The sequence below is a fragment of the Manis javanica genome, chromosome 5 (genome assembly GCF_040802235.1).
Source record: "Manis javanica isolate MJ-LG chromosome 5, MJ_LKY, whole genome shotgun sequence".
Classification (NCBI taxonomy): domain Eukaryota; kingdom Metazoa; phylum Chordata; class Mammalia; order Pholidota; family Manidae; genus Manis; species Manis javanica.
In genome coordinates this window covers 111038500-111054073 of record NC_133160.1, presented here as the reverse complement: position 1 = coordinate 111054073, position 15574 = coordinate 111038500, and the positions used below count along the sequence as shown (strand labels likewise).

At 38.9% G+C, this 15574-nt stretch overlaps 1 protein-coding gene across 5 annotated transcripts in view; it reads left to right on the top strand.

Moving 5' to 3' along the window:
- The window catches only part of FRAS1 (Fraser extracellular matrix complex subunit 1), a 445842-nt gene that overhangs the window by 139822 nt on the left and 290446 nt on the right, over positions 1 to 15574 (top strand). Inside the window, exon 1 of one of the 5 annotated variants that reach the window (XM_073237417.1) lies at positions 11040 to 11211. The exons of the other annotated variants lie outside the window; for them this stretch is intronic. Within the exon in view, the coding sequence (XP_073093518.1) occupies positions 11158 to 11211 (54 nt within the window). The 5' untranslated portion in view covers positions 11040 to 11157. Of the gene's footprint in view, positions 1 to 11039; positions 11212 to 15574 lie in introns of those variants that run through there. 5 annotated transcript variants of the gene reach the window in all.

Here is a 15574-nt window from a genome sequence, read left to right as displayed (position 1 = left end):
TGGAATATTATTCAGTCATAAGAAGAAAACAAATCCTACCATTTGCAACAACATGGATGGAAGTAGAGGGTATTAAGCCAGGTGGAGAAAGACAAGTACCAAATGATTTTCCTCATTTTTGGAGTATAACAACAAAGCAAAACTGAAGGAACAAAACAACAGCAGACTCACAGACTCCAAGAAGGGACTAGTGGTTGCCAAAGGGAAAGGGGGTGGAGAGGGTGGGTGGGAAGGAGGGAGAAAGGGATGAAGGGGTATTATGATTAGTGCACATAATGCAGGGGGGTCATAGGGAAGGCAGTACAGCACAGAAAAGACAAATAATGACTCTGTAGCATCTTACTATGGTGATGGACAGTGACTGCAAAGGGGGATGGGGGGGGACTCGATAATATGTGTGGATGTAGTAGCCACAATGTTGCTCATGTGAAGCCGTCCTAAGATTGTATATCAATGATACTTTCATAAAAAAAAGTGGCCAAAATGCTGCCCTCAAGCTTTTTTGCTCATTAGAATCACCAGGGTCCATGGAAAAAGTGCTGGGAAATTGCTCTATGGCTCAATTTGGCTTCAGCCCTTTTCCTTTCTAGCTTCCTGCCAAGTTCTCTCTGCTTAGGTCACTCAGCATGAGGCTTGGGCAGTTGTTTCACTTCATTAAATTGTTGCTTGGACTTGGACTGAAGTAAATCTCTGACACTGAGTAATCCCTTTTTTTTCCCTGAAATTATTTTTTATTGTGACAAATTATATATAACACAAAATTTGTCATTTAAACGATTTTGAGTGCATAATTCAATAATATTAATTATATTTAAAATGTGGAACTCTCACCATTACCTATTTCCAAAACTTTTCATCACCCCCAAGTAGAACCTGTGTAACCATTAAGCTGTCACTCCTCTCTCCCTCTCCCAGCCCCTGGTCACCCCTAATCTACTGTCTCTATGAATTTACATGTTCTAGATATTTCATATAAGTGGAATCATACAATGTTTGTCCTTTTGTGTCTGGCTTATTTGACTTAGCACAGTGTCTTCAAGGTTCATCATTACTGTAGCATGCATCTGTACCTTATTCCTTTTATGACTGAGTAATATTCTATTTTTGTGTGTGTGTGTGTGTGTGTGTGTGTGTATATAAAACACATTCTATTTATGCATTTACACTTGGGCTGTTTCTATGTTTTGGCTTCTGTGAATAATTCTACAACAAACATTGGCTAAGTAATACTATTTAAAATTATGTAAAAGTTGATAGTCATCTTTTTCAAATTCTTATCCATCCTTCAAGTCTTGACTAAAATGTTACCCTCTCTGTGAAAAAATATCCCTCAGTGCTTTTGTGCTCAAATCTTGCCTCCTTCTTGGCCTGGGATTGTGCCTCTAATCTGGTGCTGTGTGATGCATGTCTCTGCATCTCAAGGGTGATCTCCTGAAACCAAGAGAGAGCTCAAGTCAGAGGAGCTTGGGAAAGGAAGCAGCTGGTAAATCAAGGAAGAATGTCTGAACACATCATCTAAAGAGTGGAACTGCAAGTCTGTTCTTGGGGAATGAGAGAAAGTGCAAGGAGGTTGAGACTTGAGAACAAAACTTAACTTTTCTTCCTTGAATGTGATGTGGGGCAAGCCTGGTGGTATTTTTAAGACCAGGAATAGTCAAGTCTCTCTAACAATACTTATTCATTCCTTATTTGCATGCCTTTCTCTACACCACATTTTACATGGTCATAATGTCAAAGATATGATGTCTTAACTTAGAGTTTTCAGCACCAAACTCAGGTACTTGAATTTGTTGAAATATAGATACTAGTTGATTTGACAGAGTAAATAATACTGACTTACTGGCTAAGGTTGGTTTCCCTGAGAAACAGACTCTGGAATGGAAATTGGTGTGCAGGTGTCTCACTGGGAAGTGCTCTGGAGAAAATACCTGTGAGTGTGAGGAAAGCAGAACTGAATAGAAGAAGTTACAGTGAGATGCAGTTACCAGCAGAAACCTCAAGTGATCTCAAGCTGAGCTCCCGAGTTGGGATCGCTCTTCAGAGTCAGTTATGCATCCAGGCAAGGGTTTGCCCCTCCTTGATCCTTCTTATGGAGCAATGACTGGATGCAGGCTACCCTTGGGTGGGAATAAGATTGTAGGAGTAATATTGTAGGAGGCAGTTCTCTTTAGCCAGGCCAGATTCCAGCCAACACTTTTGGCAGCTGGGAGAATGAGTGCTTCCATCCCAAAGGTTGACATCTGAGTGGCTTTCTAGGACTAGAGTGTGACTCCACAGTTTTGGGGAGCCAAGCTCCTTCTATCCTGTTTATCTGTTGTCCCCAAGTACTGTATAGTCATAAAGGCTTACCTCCGACATTCCAAGGAAAAAGGAAGAATGGGACATGTTTCTCTTCCTTCTGTCTTCTCTCTAACCCCTTTCCACTTGGACATGACTCCTGAGTTACACACATTATTCCATTAACTTGCCATTGGCTAAAGCATACTCAGAGGAACACACCTTACTACGAAAGAGACTGGGTTATTATTATTTTTTTCACCCAGCTTCATCAAGGTATAATTGACAAAATTATTTCTATTTGAAGTATACAACATGAATATTTGGTATACATGTACAATGTGAAATGATTACATTGATCAAGTTAATTAACACATCCATCAGTTTACATAGTCACCATTTTTCTTGTGTGTGTGTTGAGAATGCTTCAGATCTCTCCTAGCAAATTTCAAGTAAACAGTACAGTGTTACCAGCTATAGTCACCATGCTGTGCATTCTGCAGAACTTACTCATAACTGGAGGTTTGTACCCTTTAACCAACATCTTCCCATGGGACATTATTTATTTTGTCCATCTTGATAAGGTATGAATGAAGGAAGCCAAAATGATGGAAGTGGTTATGTGGGGTCTTTCTGTTCATGTCTCCCAAGTTTTCTGGAGTCAGCATATAAAGCTTTTGTAATCAGGATGTTATTCACGTATGTAACAGGTGTAACTGGTTGGGTATGAGCTTTTAAATTGGTTTCTGTACCAAATATGAGAAACACACAGAGGAAGAAGTCAGTTGCCCCAAATGGCTTTAAGTAAGTATTTGTTCAATTCATTACAAAAACTTACTGAGCATTCTTCTTGGCCAGGGGAATATTTCCTCCTATTACGTCTGTTCAGTTTCCTCTGGTCACTCCTCTGTGACCTCCCAAGTTTGAAAGTTAATCAGCCACAAAGTGGGTGCTTTTTCAAGTTAGAAACCTGCATGTCTACAATTCTTGGGAATCAACTGTGCATGGACAATTTTAATATATGTTTGGGTTCCTTATTTTTGCTTGCCACTGTATTTAGGATGGAGCTGGAACGCTAGGCAATGACGTCTCTGCATCTCCAGGAAAGTAGCTGCCCGTGGGGAATGTGGGGGTGGGGGGTAGTGGACTTCCCTGCCGTGCTCCCCTAGCAGACTGGGTTGCTGTAGCTGAAAAAAGCAAGAGGTTCAAAAGGCAAAGGCTAGAAGTTCGCTTTTTTACTTCTTGCTCCCTTTCCCAGCCATACACTTGTGTTCTGTGCCTTGTTTGGGCAAAGGCACCATAACTTTCTATCAGTAATGAATCGTCCTACTTAATTTTATAGTATCTTGATGGGGTCAGAATAATCTAAATTCTGTGTCTGTCTGGAAGTCATCCACAAGACTCTCATAAATTGTTCTGCCACGTACACATTTAAAAAATAAACTTTCATTACAGCACATTTGAAGTCAACACAAAAGTAGAGAGAATATAATGAACCCCATTCAACCTTCATATGGCTTCAAGAATTATTAATATTTTGCCCATCTTGTTCCATCTCCCTTACCCATTTTTTATTTTTTTGCTGGAGAATTTGAAAGCAACTCCTCCATTACCAAGACATCTTGGTAAAAGCAGCACCCTTCACAGATGCCTCTCAGACTTCATGAAAGGCTGCCTGTGAAAACTGGCTTTAATTTTACAGAACTTTTCCTCAACCCAGTAAGCTGCTTGTGCCAAGACCGATTAATTTATGCACTCATAGCTCAGAGAAACAGTAGGTGCTGAGTCCATATATGCTTTGTGGAGCCATTATCTGGCCTTTGTTTGCCACTTATTTTAATTTGTTTGTCCTCACACAGTGTTACTAGCCCGTCACATCCCGACAGCCTTGGTGAACTGACGGGGCTTGTCAAAGAATTAGGTAACAAGGAGACAGCCTTCTTTGCACAAAGGCTGATCTCTCAGCTATTATGATCCTGGTACAAAGTCTGTGTTCCCTAATACTAAGGATGATGCCAGAGGTACCTTTCTTTTTCTCCCTGTCTCTGAAGCAGTCAATCACTAGCCAGTTTGTAAACCTGTCTTTCTGGATGTTGGGCATCAAGGTAGGTGCAGAAAAGAGTGAGGTTTGGAGCACATGCAATGGCTATCTGTCAGACGTGTTGTGTAGCTTCATCCTGGCCTATGACATTTTATTTTTTTTTAATACTGGTAAACTACACATAACATAAATTTTGCCATTTTAATCATTTTTAAGTGTATAGTTTGGTAGTGTTAATTGTATTCACATCATTGTGTAACCAGTCCATGAAACTCTTTTCATCTTGCACAACTGGAATTGTGGCCATTAAACACTAAATTTCCCCCTTTCCTTTCCCCCAGGCCCAGCAACCAACATTCTAGTTTCTGTCTCTATTCATTTGATTTTTCTAGATACTCAAGGAAGTGAAGTTACACAGTATTTGTCTTTTGCGTCTGTCTTATTTCATTTAGTATAGTTCCTCAAGGTTCAACCGTGTTGTGGCACTTGTCAGAATTTCCTTCCTTTTTATGGTTGAATGATATTCTACCGTATGTATACAGCACATTATGTTTATCCATTCATTTGATGGATACACATGGGTTCCACATTTTGGCTGTTGTGAATGATGCTACTGTGAACATGGATATGTATAAAATGTTCCTTAAGGTGAAAAGTTATTTTCCTGTTCTGGTATATGTTGCTTCCTTATATTTTCGGAGTCTGCCATGGGTTGAGTACGCTCCTTCCTTGAGATTACTGCAGGAACTATAATGCCACATGATCATTTCTTTCAAATCCTGGGCAGTTTTTCTCCCTGACCTGCCCTGCGGTTTGCCACTGCTATGCCTGCCACTGGCATAGTGCCTACGACACCATGAAGACACTTATTAAACAAGTGAATGAATGAATGAATGCGTGCATGCATATAGTAAAATTAAGTTGAAGGGAGATGAATGTTATTTTTGCTCATAAAATGGTTTGGGACCTCTAGATACATCCCAGACTTGCTTCTCTTTGAAATGTCCAGCCCATGTTCCTATTTAAAATAACCCAGGATGGGTTAATAGATCTATATTTACCTGTTTTTTAGTTAAAACACACGAACATAAGCAATATTTCTTTTCCTGTCTTTCTTCCCAGGATTTGAATATAGTAGGGGCTCAATACATATTTCCTATAAATAAGCAGATCTGTGAAGGGATGCATGTACGAGGGAATGTTTTCATGAAAACTAAGCCAACTAAGAATATATTCTTTGGTGGTTGATGTATTTCTTGGAGACCTTCCCTATGATAGGAGAGAAGAAAGGAAAGGAGGAGGAATGGGACATCATTTATCCTCTCATTCCATAAATATGCACAGTCCTGTGTACTGGGGCTTCACCAGTAAACAGAACATGCATGGTTCTGGGCCATAAAGCCTTACCTTCTTGGGAGCAGAACAGACGTACAGAGAATGATTTCCTTTGTTTTTGGTGCCCTGAAAGGAAACAGGGAGCCATGATAGAGAGTAATAGGAGCCTGCATTGGAGAGGGTGGTCAGGAAGGACACAGACAAGGAGGTGAATCCATGGGAATGGGAGGAGGCCGGTCAGGAGAAGGCGGGGACCCTGCCAGGGAAAGGACACACCTGGCCAGAGGACAGCCTTTTCAGGGAGCTGATGGAAGGCCGGTATGACTAGGATGGACAGGAGAGCATACAGGGGTGAGGCCACAGCTGACTTCAGGGGCCTGGCAGGCCATGTGAGGGAATTTAGATTTTTGTTAAAACGGTGAGAATCCATCGACATATTTGCACTTGAGAATGGTATCATCTAATTTGCATCTTTAAAAGCTAGCTCTGGTTGCTGTAGGGAAAATGGTTGAGGGGTGTGTCAGGAAGGAGGGGGTGCTGCTCAGGGCTGATAGGGCCACAGCCCAGATGCGAGGTGAGGGTGGCCTGGATCCCAGAGGTGGCAGGGGAGCCAAGAAGATGTCAACAGAGTAAAGATTCAGTTTGGAGATAAGAGATTGCTTCCCTCATCTCTCATGTTTAATCTGCTTGTCCCTATGTTTATTTTGTTACCTCTGAAGGCAATTCCTCAAGGTTTGCTGAATCTATTGGTGCTGTTTTTATAAGTAATACCTGGTGCTGTCAGATTCTCAGCATCAGTCATTGGACAACAGCTATTGCAGGCTCCTATCCTTTCTCACTCATGCACCAAAAATGCTCTTTGTCTCTTACAGGCACACATCAAAACAAAAGTTGTAAGCATTTAAGATAATATTTCATAGAATGAAATACGATATCCTGTCCATCTTGGTCACTTCCTTTTGACCCCTCAGAAACTTTATTTTGGAGAATACACACAGGGAGAAGGGAACAGTCTTAGAAAGATCTATATTCAAAATGCAGTTTTCTATGCTGCCCTAAAACTCACCTTTTGTTCATAAAGGGCTAAGTTTTGAGTTTATCTGAAATTATGCTTACATATGGTATGATTTGTTCATTCTATTCTGAATTGGAGAAGAGTGAACTATACTTTCTCCTGTCTAGCACAGTTCATTATCTGAAAATTGCAGCACCAAGCTGGGCTGGACAGTGGCAGAAGTGACACCAAATAGATTATGAGGGGACTGATAGCCAAGTGCATATTTTTTGGTTGTCTTGGTTGAAACCTGAATTTTGGTTTAACTCTTGGATCTGTCTAGGGCAGATCTAAAAGATTTACTCCAGAAAAATCTTTGAACCCAGTGTCATTTTGACTCTGCTCTTGAAATTATAGGGGTTAACCCCAGAATTAGTCAAACCAGTCTTCCACCTGAGATTTTTGAAACAAATAATGGCCCTGAGCCCCTCTCAACCCAGAGCAATCCTCTTGCCTCCCTTGTCCTGGCGTAAGGGATGGGAAACCAGCTAGCTGTCAGGGTAAAAGAGAAGGTGACACGTAGATTACTTGCCCCAACACTTTCTGAACTCTGCCTTCTCTCTGTATGATTTTCCAAATGTAAAATGTGAAATTTCTTAGGAAATGGCCATTAGGAATGAGTTCCTAATCCTTTCAATTCACAAACAGAGCTTGTAAACTACAAAAGACACATACCTTTCTATCCTTACAGAAGAAACATTGTTGTCTATTTCAGGATTCATTTTCTTTAACTGGGATTTCAGCTCCAGATATAATCCAGGAGGTGCTTGTCGGATAATTGCATTCTTTCACTGACTTTTCTTTCTCAATTTACAGATGATTTTATTTTTTTCATGCTGTGAACCAAATGATATTTGATGTTCTTTTTAGGGAAGAACAATTAATGTATCCCTGAATTGTGGCCCTGTTTAAACATCTGTTTTTGGGATAAATTGCTTATTTGTTTAAGAATGAAGTTCTACTTCATTTAAGGCCATTTTTGTCTATTAGCAAAAGAGTTCTATTTGAATTTTCATGAGATGTTTTACTTCACACCAGCAAGCCATTGTTTGAGAAAATCAGAACATTAAGCCTTTTTTTAAACAAACAAAAAATGTATTACCTCCTTATAAATAGTGGAAGTAGAAACACAAATAATATATTTCCTAATTGCTTTTTTTCTAGACCTAGCAACAACTGATCGTGGTTAATGTTGCTATCAGCCAGCTTCTAGGACAAGTAATATATGCTACTAAACAGAAACATTTTAAAAAAGCTTTTAAAAGAGCCACCTGCCAGGTCGGGTTGATTAGGCATCTAAATAACATGTTGGATTTCAAATATATTTGTGAGATACCTGTTTCATCCTTGAGAAACAATAATCAACTTTGTTGAGAAGGTCGACCATTCTCTAGGGTTTACTCGAGGTGTCAGGATAAGCAATTGCCTTGCTACTACAAATTTGTAGTGTAACATTTTGTTGGGCCTGTTTTTGTTGCCACTCTGTAGATAATAAATTGCATGGAAGACTCTTTCCATTGGCAGAAGTTAGTTCCTTTTGTGTTCTCTGCAGAAAATGAGTTGCTTTGCTTTGTGATAGGCAGGTATCCAAGCACTAACATTTTTCTTTGCCGTCTGGAATCAGGTAATGACGGCCCATCATTCTCACTGACAGTGGGGATGACAGTCTTGCTCATCGCATATCTCTAGCATAGCTCAAGGACAAGAAAAATGGCTAGAATTTTATCAGCAGGCTCAAGAGTCAAGGGACAGGAGTGATGTGGGTTGGAGTAGATGATTAACTTTTTGAAGAATCCTGTCATGTTATTAACTCCAAATTGACCAGAAGGTGCTACTTGACTGTAGAACCATGAACACCTTCTTTCATTGATTCCCCTGAAATTATAAAGTGTCTATTTTGTTCAGTTCTTTCCTTTTCTTTTTTGATGCAGTAGGTCAGATGCTGGCCAGCTCTAGCTTGCGGGACCAATCCAGTCTATGGCTGGCCAGCTAAGAAATGGGTTCTTAGTTTTTAAATCGTTGAAAAATCAGAAGAAAATTATTTCTTGAAAATGATGTATTAGTGCCCATAAAAGTAAAGTTTTATTGGAACACAGCCTACTCATTCACTTACATATGTCTATGGCTGTTTCTTTGCCATATTGACAAAGTTGAATTGAGTTCTCAGGACAGATACCAAATGGCCCACAAAATCTAAGTTGAGGTATCTCTTAGGCAATTCTCAGAAAATATGTTATTTACTATGTAAATAGCCATGATCCTGTCCTTAACTATAGTGGCGATTTTTCTTGTGGAAAAGGTATTTTTTTCAGGAGCCAAATGGAGGAAATTTTTAGCTACTTCTTTTGTTTGGTATAGTCTGACTGCATTAAGGGAAGAGCCAAACAGGAAGATATCAAAGCCAGTTCAGACAGTAAATCATCTAATCTGAAGGTATGAGATCAGTGTATTCATTGATTTTATCTGCTTTCTTTTTCCAGCCATTTTATATAGGAGCTCATCTCAGCTTGTTAGGTATGTAGACTATTCAGAAATTTCAAGGATACTAGTAGCATTTTTTTCTTTTCTTTAAAGAAATTAGCACATATTTATTATAAAAATGTGTCCAGCCATCTTCTTTTAATTTAAAAATGAGAATATCAAATATATTATAAAGATTAAAAATACCAAATTTCCTTAGTGGTCTCTGATAGTATTTTGAGATTTATTTTCCCCCTCTCTCTAACAAATCCTTATATGTATACATAGTTAATGTGATAAACAACTTCTGGGCTGATTAATTGACAGTTGAAGTGGAATTACCAGAGGGTATTTTTGCATCTGTATTAGAAACTTACAAAATCTACCTGTGTTCCATCTTTCTTTATGTAGATCATCTAAATAGGATGCAATTTACTGCTTTTGTAAAAGTTGTCTGCTTAACTAAATATTTTGTGTGCCTTGGAAAGAACCCTCAGTCCTAAAATTCTGTTATCATTTTGTACAGATATACATTTATCCTTGCCAAGCCTCATTTCTTTCTTGGCATTGCAGGACTTACCATCCGCCCACCTTTAGAATGGGTCCAGGTTGAACCACTCAGTGTATTTGAACAATGTGGTTCGTGGACATGTTGTTCTACGTGAGATACTGAACCACTAAGAAGAGGGTGCCCAACCCTGATTTGCAAATGAGCTCCTCTTTCATACATTTGACATTCAGCTTTAGGACAAGATCATAAAACCCCTTCAGTCCATATTAAATGTCAGTCACAGGGCCAAAAATGGATAAGGGCTGAAATAGTATGTTTTGAATGAAGCCCAGGCAACAAATTATAATGTGTGCTCTGTCTTTAATGGAATCATTTTCCCAAAGGGTGCTGGAAATTTCAGGCTCTTCCGCAGTGGGGCCAGACAGAACTCTCCCAGGCTGTTTACGAGGGCTGTCATTAGCCTCCTATAAGCTCTGGGAGGATATGGGAAAGCAGGGTAGGCTGTGGAGCCTTGCCTGGGTTCAGTCTGGTTTATTACTGGGCCTGAGGTACTGGCAGATTCTTCTCAGCTCTGGAAAAGTTATTGGCATTATCCAGCCAGAACTTGTGAGGACTCTTTGGATTCTATTAGAACCCCTCTGTGCAATTCACCTAGGATTCTGGCACTGGTCAGCAGGTTTATCTAATGGTTCAGTTAGTCAAAGTTACTGACCCCCCTGCTTGCGCCTCCATGCTGTCCACTATGTTTTCCTTGTTAGCTGCATTTCTTCTCACTGAGGAGATTCTGAGCCCCTCAGGAACCCATTGTCTCCTCTATCTTTAACAGCTTTCAAGCACTAGTGGGACTTTGCACTCAGTTTGGTAATTTCTCTTAAACGTTGATTGTGTGGCAGGATGGGAGAGGCTAAAAGTTCTCAGGAGCTTTTGCATGTCTACTGTGCGTTGTTAGTAAGTCCCTGCCAGACCGCGCAGGGGCAGCAATTTAATTCACTAGCCATTAGTCAAACAAACAATAGGTGGGACGGATGTTAAGCTTAAATATCTCCAGTGCACCATTTAAGCCATACATCCCACCTGTGGGCTGTCTGCAGCCTGCCCTTTTGTTGCGGTGGGTCCCCTAATCCTCTTTTCAGTCCCTTTCATCTTATCATTGTTCTCAAGGCACAGCTCTGTAAACCACATAGAGGCCTTTCAATTTCCATCGCATTTTGTTTTATTCAGCCAATTGACTAGTACTTTCGGCTAATTGGAGTGGAAATGTAAAATGAAAGCTGTATTATTCAGCTGCCAAGTCTCCTCAGTTGGCAGGGAGTGGGTGACACTGGTAATTGTACCAGAAGTGTAATTGCTCTGGGTTCTGCCTCTGGATTTCACATTGAGCCCTGGGAGGGTCTTCCTCGGAGACACCCGATACCTGCTTCTCTTCAGTGGCTTCCTGGCAAACAGTGAGGCTTGAAGCAGATCTAATCAAGCATTCTTATGTTCTTGGAGAATACAACCACTGTGTATTTTGCCGACTGCGGGAGTGGATTGGTGAGTCTAAGTACTTAGTCAATATGTCATTCTCATCAGAGCTGGCAGTTAATTTCCTCTTGGTTTGGAATGAGGGTGGGATCCATGTTCCCAGAGGTGAAGATGCTAACCTCCTATGCCAGTTGTGGCTTGTGCCAGTGCATCTGTGGGAGCAGTAGCTGATGCAGAACAGAGCCCATTTTGTGAACTAGTTGTAAATGAGGAAAGATTTATATTTCTGGAAAGAGTTGACTAGCTTAATGGAAAAATAAGGAAAATAAAATGTAGTTGATGAGTTTGTCATTAAAGATGTTCTTCTCAGTAGTTTTGGCCCAGCCAACTTTCTTTCTTATCTTTCCTTTTTTTACTTTTTTTCCTGCTGACATTCATGAATCAAGTAACAGTGGTGAACAGTATTTTGAAATAGATTATGTAGTACTGGCATGTGGTAACATATGGCGCAGGTTAACTTCCCCTGTGCCCCATAGCTTAACCCTGACCCCATGGCAGGTAATAGTCATCTTTCTCACTCCACCTGCCTGGACAGAGATTCAGAGTCCTCCTCAACACAGCATTTTACACAGCTATTTCCAGAGCTGGCATATGTGATAAAACCTGTTTACCATCTCTGACTTAGAAATTTGGAAGAATATTTCCACTATGGACCCAGGAAATGGAAATAGCAACAGCTATGTAATTATTATACTCTCCTCATTTGCCAAGATTAAGAAGGTTGATTTGAGCAGTGTTGTCTAGTACAGTTTTGTTACTGTATTTTTATTATTTTATCATACCACATGTCTTTATAGAACTCTTTCTCAAATACTTCCAGAGGAGGAAACTGATTTTGTTTCCCTAAAAGCTTAAGGTCTTGAGTAAGATACTGAAAGTAAGGTCGCTGAGGAAGGCTGGCTACCAGTGTTGGTCCTTGATTCCCTCCCTCCCAGAAATCCTTGCCAGCTGCCACAAGATGGGATGTAGGTGATAACAGCAGCCAAAGTCAGTTAGGTTTATGGATCAGTTATGCCCAAACCTGTTGAGAGCTCTTCTCTCCAGAACCATCATTTTTCAACTGAAAGAGCATTGTTTTTGAAATCAAGTGGTGCTGGCTTCAAATCCTGGCCTTCCCAGTTAAATGATAACTGAGCATATAATTTCTTTAATGGAAGCAACATTAAGTAATTCATAAGATTTGTTATAAGGATTAAATGTCACATATAAATACATAACATATATACACACATTTGTAATATGTATATGCATGTAGCATGGGTGTACATATATACATACCTATAATATATGCATATGTGTATATGTACATATACACATAGGTGTAATACATGTATGTAGTAGTTGGTTAGTAAATGCTAGCTGTGAATATTGTGTGGACATGTAACTTGCATAATGACATTTTAAAGGGGACGTTATTAAATGTGGTTTGGTAAGTTGTATGATATTTTAAAAACATTTATCTCTACTGTATCATACTTTGAAAAGTAAGCTTTCTCGCATGCACACTAGGAATGGTTGTATACTGATGACCATGCACACATAAAATGCACAATGAGAAAAAGCTGGCAGATGATGAAGTCCTTTATAAATTCTGCACAGGGGTATACAGTGATGATCTGAGAAACAGGTTATCTAGAGATTTATCTGGAGTACACGAAAGGTCTAGGATGGGGAACTGAGAGCCTCTGGTCTACCCTTTAAGTGCTGGATAGTGTGGTCAGAAATTGCAAATGTGTTATTTATTTTATCCTCCAAGATTGATTTTTATTCTTTTTACATAAAAAGAAACTGAGGCTCAGTTAGGATAATTATGTTGCTTAAGTTTCTGTACAATTAGGGCAGGAAGCTAGAGTCTAACCCAGAGTTGTGTGACTCCAAAATCCATCTCTAGTTTATCTACAGTGTGCTCTAATCTCTAAATTTTATGGAGGAGGAACCCAAGGTCCAGGCAACAGAATTATCTAGTGAACCCAGCTTGGTAAAGGCAGGCGGTGACTCCTAGTCCAGGGCTCTTTTTCCATGCCAGGTTCTCTCCAACGGTTCTTTTTCTTTGTTCCCTAGTTGTTTTAAAAGGCTACCTTCTTCAACTGCCTTTAAATTTCAAGGGCAAATGTATTCTTCTGCATCTGATTTGGGTTGTATTTTTCTGTATTTCTCATGTTGCTTAGCACAATGGTAGATCCTCAATAAATTTTTAGTGACTTGAATTCTTGAAGGATTTAGTTTCTGAAATCCTATATTGAGTGAGGCAGAGTATAAATACATTCACACACACACACACACACACACACACATACTGGCATTTTATCTGTGAGACGTTCAGGCAGTACTTTATAATAATGGCTCTCAATGTCATTAGATCCACTGCCCGGTTTTTATCCACTGTGACTATCTTTATCTTCTAAGATTGCCATTCAGTGTAATTGTTTCTATTTTAAGGTTTATATTTACTATATTATTGTTTGTTTTCTATTTGTCACTCCTATGTTTCTTTTTTCTCTCTTCTTTTGGATCAGTGAAATTTTTTAAATATTTAATTTCCCCATCAACTAACTGGTTAATTATACATGTCTTTACTATTCCTTTAGGCATTATCCTAGAAGTTACAACATGTATTAATCATTTATTTACCTCTTTCCAACTAGTACAAGAACCTTGGTACACTTTAGTTTTATTTACTCCCTACTGTCTTTTGTGTTATTGTTATTATGCATTTTATATTTACATGTATTTTAAATCCCATAAGATGTTATTATTTTTGTTTTGTACATTCTCTTTTTAGATTTACCCACATATTTGCCCTTTCCATTACTCTACATTCCTTCCCACTGTTCCCATCTAGAATCATTTTCTTTTTTCCTGAGTAATTACCTTTAGTTTTTTTTAAAATTCTGCAGATCTGCAGGTGACAAATCCTCAATTATTATTTTTTAAATATTGATTTCACTTTCATTTTTGAAGGATATTTTTTTCAGGGTATAGAACTCTAAGCTGGTGATTGTTTTCATTTATCACTTAAAAATTTGTTTTCTGACTTTCATTGTTTGTGTTCATGTGTGGAGAAGTTAGCTGTCAGGTTTAGTGCTCTTTCTTGAATGTATCCCCTACCTTTCTATGGCTTTTACAGTTTTTCTCCATGGAAACAACCTCAGTGGATGAATAGATAAAGAAAATGTGGTAATAATATACAGTGGGATATTATTCAGCCTTAAAAAAGAAGGAAATCCTGTCATTTGTGAAGAACATGGATGAAGCTGCAGGACGTTATGCTGGGTGAAGTAGGCCAAAGAGGAAGACAAATACTGGATGGTATCACTTATATGTGGAATCTAAGGAAACAAACGGCAAACCCACAGAAGCAGAATGGAAGAGTGGTTGCCAGTGACTGAGAATAAGGAAAGGTTGGGGAAAAAAAGATTTTTCTCTTTGCTGTTGGTTTTTAGTAGTCTTACTCTGATGTGCTCAGGTCTGTTTTCTTTGTATTTATTCTGCTAGATATTCATAGCACTTCTTGAATCTATGGCTTGATTTTTTTTCTGCTTTAGAACACTCTTGGCTATTAATTCTTCAAAAATTTGTTTGCATCTATTTTCTATCATTTCTTCTCAGAACATAATTGCCCATGTGTTAAACATTGCAACATGTTCCATGTGTCTCCTGGGCTCTTTTCTATGTTTTCTATACTTTTTGGTCTTTGCCCTTGAGTTTGGATATTTCTGTTGACCTGTCTTCTTGTTTACTAATATTTTTTTGAGCTATACCCAGCATACAGTTAAGCAATGATAATCTCATTTGTTTGTATTTTTCTATTTGAGACTTTAAAATTATGTTTGTGATAATTGGTTATCTGATGAAATATTCATAGCTATTTAAAAATCTCCAAAGATGTTTTCATTGTCTTTTGTTAGCTTTATAAAGTTACAAACAAAATAAAGTATAATCTTTCCTTGAGTTGCATAGTAATATGTTCCTGGAAAATTCAGTGTATATATTATTACCACTCAGTAAATTCTTTGTGTTTATATGTAAAACAGAATGAAGATATATACTGAAATAATTATAACCAGGTTTCTCATTGGCATGAATTTTTGGTGGGAGATTTGCAAGTCATGTGAAAGTGGGATAATTTTTCTTTGTGCAGGGGTGGCGTGTTTATTACATGACATGTGGACTGTTTGATTCCTATCCATTAAATGCTAGTAGTACCTCAACCTTGAGTCTTCAAAAAAAATTTTTAAATTCCTCTTGTGGTAGCATAGCCTCTGTTTAGGAGCCTGTTTTAACTTAAATAATGAGGCTGCCTCACCAGCCGTGAAGTCTTTGACTGAGGGCTTGGCTAGGCCTGAAAAGGTAGTTGGATATGGCTTTACTT